Genomic DNA, 6000 nt, shown 5'->3' with positions numbered 1-6000 from the left:
GGGGGGGCATGTCATGTCAGTACGCACTCCGCGACAAGTAGACAAGGGGACATCAAATGACGGGTGGGTGACCATTTCCACTGCTAATCATCTGAGTGCAGCAGATGAAAGAAAGCGGGGTTTAAACGGCTTTTTGTAACATCTGAATCACGAGGAGGAAAAACAACCACCGCGTCTGTTTACATGTGGAGACGGAAGAATCGATGGTTGGATAGGTGGTGGGTTCGGATTTAAATTAATGGCTACAGAGTGGGAAACCCAGTTGGATAAATACACAAAGGTGGTGGCGGGCTGGAGGGCATCAGAGGTCGGGGGCACAGAGAACCGGGGGGCCCTGGGCAGCATTTAGCCGCCAGGCGAGCGGATGGGAGACACTTGCGGCAAAGGTGTAAACAAGCGTGAGAGCAGAATAGATGTGGAGGAAACAGGGAGCTTGTTTCTTGGCAACAAGCAAATGACCCGCCGCTGCATATGTGCCCCAAGATGGACTGATCCTGAGTTCCTTTCTTTCTTTAGAGAGAAATTTTGACTTTAATACCAAGAAGAAAATCATCCTGATTCCAGTAAACAAGCTGCCTTTTAAATCAAGAATTTTTCTTCAAGGTGGCGTGTGCGATCGCATGTATTCAAGAGAAAAGAAAAGCCATCCTACCTTACAACTGAACTGGCTCAGCGCGGTCAGAACCATCTTGTCCAGATGCGACTTTGGATCAGAGGAAATTAAAGTTAAATTAAAAAGAAACGCCGTTTCTTCCTTGATGGTGTCAAGAGCACCTCTGCTTGTCTGCTCTATCTCTGACTGGCGTGCTCACCCAAAAGCTTCTTGCAACTCTCGTAGCATCGCGATGTTTAGGCTGCAGATTCTAGCCCCCCACCCCCCATCCAAAACACGCACACACTCACATGCACACACACACAGAGAGAGAGAAACGCAGTCCTGCGCTCACACGCGCCATTAACCTCTGATAGAGTTGAAATTCCAGCCATGTAAAGCGCTCTGTGTGCACACTGAAGCTCCTTTACTGGCGTGCATATGACTCAGCAGCAATATCATATGCCTCCGCGACTCGGGCACAGCATGCTGTGCGTATACAAGCACCCGAAATTCGCTCTGTACCTGCGAGAGGCTGCAGCAAAAACATAAGCGTAAGAAAAAAACAAATAAAAATAATAAGCAGGCTTCATTCAGCGTGCTTTCTTTTTCTCTTTCTTTGTTTTTTGAATGAAAGCAAATTCAAAATCTTTCTTACCAACTGGCGCTTTGGAGCTGATACAGCCCATATTTGCAGCTTCATGTAGAACCGCAAGCTATTACATGTGTTCCCCCCTAACAGTCGCGGAGCGTACCTCACTTATCTCTGACTCTCCTCCTTCGGAGGCTCCGCTGGGTTCCGGTACGAGGCGGCAGCGCACTGCTGTGCTCACACCGCTGCAGCGACGCCGAGGGCGGGGGGGAGTCCGGCCATCACTTCCTCTCCCTGCTTTCACTTTCTTCTGTTTTTAACCTGCTTCAAATCCACACACATAAAGTCTTTGTGCAGCTTTGCTGTTGCTTTCTTCTTTTCCTTCTTCTTCTTTATCACTTGAGTCTCTTAGACGAGCTCTACGTCACCTGTCGCAGGGTCGGGTCCTGAGGTTCAGCACCACAGAGGGCGGACAGCGCTCTGTCTGGCTGCAGCGGCATGGGTTTCAGTCCCAGCCCGGCAGCTGTGAGGGTCGAGTTCTCTCGGCTCGGTCACTGCCACGCCACGCTGTCAAAACAGATTCCCGCGCGTCACAGAACGAACCTTGGGAGGCACACACATTGATAGAAAAATCCCACGCTCGGCCGCTTATATACGGCCAAATCTGAGTTTCCGCCTTCGAAGTAGAAGCGGAATGAGACGTGATTGGCTGGTGTCACCTTACATGCCAGCCAACATGAGGGAGGAAGAGAGGGAGGAGTTAGCAGCGCGCACACAGGAGGAGGAAGGTGTCAGATGAGGATTTCATGTCTCGTCGTCTGTGGAAGAAGCATGATGGCAAATCTGGAACGTGTTGCATATGTCATCAGGTCTAAATAGGGAACGCGCACAGTGTGAAGCCTGGCGCAGGTTGTGATGTTACGAGAGCGACAAAAACCCACTTTTCCACCGACAGTCGTGGGGTTGGAAAGGTCGCGTTGGGTCTGTATGACCACAGACTGCATGTTGGTGTAGCAATGCAAACGTCCAATAACAGTAGCTATTTAAAAAAAAAAAAAGCATGCAAGCAAATGGACAACTTTCCCGCACAGTCTGGCACGTTTCCGAACATCAGACCCACTTTCCTATACGCACAGCGCGCAGTGGTCCAGCTGCAGGCTCTCTGTGACCTCCAGCTTCACGCATCCAAATATAGGCAAGCTGTCAAAGAAAGAAAAAAGCCTGACATTTGTGCTCGTGCATCCTCAATCCCAGTTACCCGTTATAGAATCGTGCATGGGCAGAGAGAGTGACTAGAGCAGGAGAAAGGCATGTTGTGACCTATTTGTAAGCGACCCAAACCTGTCTCCAAGCGAGCAGGTTGGCGCTCAAGCATCTTCTCTTCCAATTTTCTCTTAACGCCCACCAGGACTCTAAACATAGACCCAGAGCTGCTGACCCACGAGGCCGCTCTACCTCCACACTGCGCCTGTTACCTCATATGGAGGAACAGCTCCATCATGGAGCTCTTTGAAATTCGTTTTCTATCCATCCCCCCCGAAAAAACGCCATGAAGAACGTCATGTAGAGATATTATCCACTGGATCCTTTTTTTATTTATTTTTTACATGAAGGTAACTTAAAGGCTATTATCTATAAACTACATAAATGTATGCTGTAAATCAGCACTCCTTTCCAGTTATTTTGTCAAATAGGGGCACATGGGAAATCAGGAAATTGAATCAGGAATAAATGCCTAAATTAAAACTAAATACATAAACAAAGAGACTTGGACCTGGTTGAAAATAAAAGTAGTTATTTTAATTATTGGTTATTTCAATGGTGGCTGGATCTCATCTCTCCATGAGCATGGATTAGGAAGCATAAGGTGGTCACAGACCACACAATTAAACTATGGAGCAAAATGCAGACTGATTTCAAGTGTAAATACTCCTCATTCTGCCAAAAAAAAAAAGTAAGTAAAATATCTATGATGGATACATGATACATATTATGGATCAGCCACTGGACACCTCGAGCTCCGGCTTTACCTGCAACCCTGCCCCTCATATGCAGGCATGAAGGAAATGTTAGTTCTCTGTGTCTGGAACATGTGGAACTCCGACAGCTTTAGGAAAAGTCGCTGCGACATTTACTTTGTCACTCAGTTGGAGCTGTGCAGGAATACAGCCTGACTGTATGCTTCACACAGCATGTCCAATATGAGCTGTGTGCCTAAAAAGGCGCGACGGACACATGAGTGAATGGCTCGGTGTCATCATGAGAACATCATGGCTAAAAATGACCAACTTGTTATACAGTAAACACAAAGAAAGTGAATGAGAAACATCAAAGCATGATGCCTTAACATGTGCGGCATGTGTCACTTTACTCATCACAGAGTCAAACCGTGGGAGGACCGCCATTAGTCACACGGGCCTTTTTTTCCTTTTTCCTTTTTGCCTTTCTTTCTGCACGTGCACAGTCTTCTCGTGTTGTGTTATTTTTTACAGTTTGAACCGCAGAAGACTGCAATCTTCTGCACCCACTCTCCCCGCAGTGCAGCCCTCATCTCATAACACACACCGAAAAAGTTGCGGCAAATCCACACAGTGTGATGGGCCCTGTGCCTACTGTAGCTAGTGCTCTAGCGCCACCGAAAGGACGGCTGGTGCACAGGCAGCTGTGGGAGCTGTAGGAGTGCGGTGAGAGCCTGTTGCGCAGTACAGTATGTGTGACTGCAGAGCAGTCCTGAACAGCTTGCGTGTCTCCGTTTCGTATGAGAACTAGTATCAGAAAAGTTAAACAGTTAGGAAACATGCAAGGAATAAATGCAAGCATGTGTTAGAGATGTTTAAACTGATTAAAATGGACAAAGTGTTGTACAGACAAGGCTGCTCTTTTCATTGAAGCATGTGAAAACACAACTTGACACATTTTAGATATAAAAATGAAGATTCAGAGTAAAGAAAAACAGGCATTCCAATCACATTTATTGTTGTTTTAATACCTGTTGTTTAGACATCTGTGATAGAAGCAGCAAAATGTCACTAAGAAGTTGGAGATTTTACAGTTTTTTTGCAGGCGATTGCAATCGTCACGTTTCCCTCTTTGATCAAAATGATCTGGATGATCAAGCGCATTCCACCTTTAAAAAAGGGGGAAAAAACTAGGGCGTGAACAGGATTTCCATTCTGTTAAAAGAAGTGATCGTTTGTGCTGTGATCAGACAGAGAATGCCTGTTTAGAGAGAGCAGCCCCCTCAGCTGAAGAAAAATGTAGCCGTCCTTTTCTTCAGAGAGCCCACGACGGCACGCAGAACACAAGGCGAGTGATGAAACAGAAGCTTTCTGCCAGCTTCAGGCTCTTGGGGCTGCAGATAAGAAGGAGATCTTGATAAAAAAGCTCAGCAGATTTAGTCTCATGCAGTAAAATGAGGACGAGACGGCATTGTAGAGCTTTGTAGAGCTGCCTGGCTGATTAAATGAAAAGCAGAGAAATGACCAAGAGACAGTTCTTATGTCCCAGGTTCTTGTTGCTGCTGTCTCAAGCTGTCCCATCCCCTACTGGGGGCTTTATATGAGAACCACTAAGCTCTGGAGAAACAGAGGATCTTTGATTATGTTGTGTTCTATTGATTATGGTGATATTGTTCATATGCATTCTTCTGCCACCACCTTAAAGCGTCTTGTTGTATATTCCAGTGCACAGTTTCATCACACGTGATGTCCCTTAATGTGAAAAGGTGGAGTGGTCCTCCTTAACAAAGAGCAGGGAGCAGCAGTATAACAACTTTTTCTTTTTGCTGTCACCACCACAAACAGCCAAGTTATCTCTGTTCTCTGCTTACATTTAAATACAGTGCAGCGTCAGACCACAGCTTACTGTAACATAGGTCTTAGACAAACACAGGTTTTCACATTCTGTGTTGCTTACTAGTTGAACAAGCCAAAAACTTATGAAGTCCCATCTTCTGATTACATAATCCCTTTATGTAATCTGATTACATAAAGTGTTATTTTCCCCACGGGGACCAATAAAGTACACTTTCTTTCTTTCTTTCTCAATGTTTCTGCAATCACACTTGCACAGTTTCTAATTCTGAAAATATATCATGAGTGTTTGTCCATTATATGTTTCTCTGCCTGTCCATCCATCCATCCATCCATCCATCCATCCATCCATCCATCCATCCATCCATCCATCTTCTTTTGCTTATCCAGGTCATGGGGGCATCAGCCTAAGCAGATAAGCCCAGACCCCCAGCCACCTCCTCCAGCTTGTCTGGGGGAACACCAAGGCTTTCCCAGGCCAGCCGAGAGATATTATCTCTCCAACTTGTCCTGGGTCTGCCCTGGGGCCTCCTCCTGGTGGGACATACCCGGAACATCTCACCCAGGAGGTGCCCAGGAGGCAACCGTGTCAGCTCGTGACCATGGGTGAGGGTAGGGATGTAGACTGACCGGTAAATTGAGAGCTTTTTTTTTGCACTCAGCTCTCTCTTCACCACAGCAGACCGGTGCAGCGTCCACATAACTGCACCCGCAACACCAATCCATCTGTCACGCCTAGAAATTCTGTCCATAAAGAAATTCTGTCTGCCCCTTGTCCTTAGACTTTATATGTTTGTTTTGTGTTGTGTATGTTTGTGTACATGGGTTTATTCTTAAGATATAAACTGCAAATCTCAATGTGAGTACATGCTGAAGATAGGGACACACTCATATGTCAGTTGAATATCAATGCTGGATGAAGTTTTCTTGGTTTTCCTGCTATGAAAGTGGAATAAAGAACAGCAGAAAGTGCTGGTGCTGGAGCCTGTTCCAGCAGTCACAGG

General features: G+C 46.2%; 1 protein-coding gene across 6 annotated transcripts in view; it reads right to left on the bottom strand.

Moving 5' to 3' along the window:
- The window catches only part of zgc:165508 (uncharacterized protein LOC100101652 homolog), a 24128-nt gene extending 21608 nt beyond the window's left edge, over positions 1 to 2520 (bottom strand). For 2 of the 6 annotated variants that reach the window (XM_005938303.3, XM_005938302.3), the window contains exon 1: positions 1348 to 2520. Coding sequence is in view for 3 of the 6 variants with exons in the window: in XM_042227333.1 (XP_042083267.1) it covers positions 1251 to 1295 (45 nt within the window). In the remaining 3 variants the exon portion in view is untranslated. Of the gene's footprint in view, positions 1 to 652; positions 1199 to 1250 lie in introns of those variants that run through there. The other 4 variants (XM_005938306.3, XM_042227334.1, XM_042227332.1 and 1 more) reach the window with 3 other exon arrangements.
- Between the last annotated feature and the right edge of the window lie 3480 nt (positions 2521 to 6000).

Source organism: Haplochromis burtoni, unplaced genomic scaffold (genome assembly GCF_018398535.1).
Source record: "Haplochromis burtoni strain Fernald_Lab_line unplaced genomic scaffold, NCSU_Asbu1 Contig_255, whole genome shotgun sequence".
NCBI classification, from domain to species: Eukaryota; Metazoa; Chordata; class Actinopteri; order Cichliformes; family Cichlidae; genus Haplochromis; species Haplochromis burtoni.
Note: the sequence above shows the minus strand (reverse complement) of the source record. Positions and strands in the feature narration are given on the sequence as shown.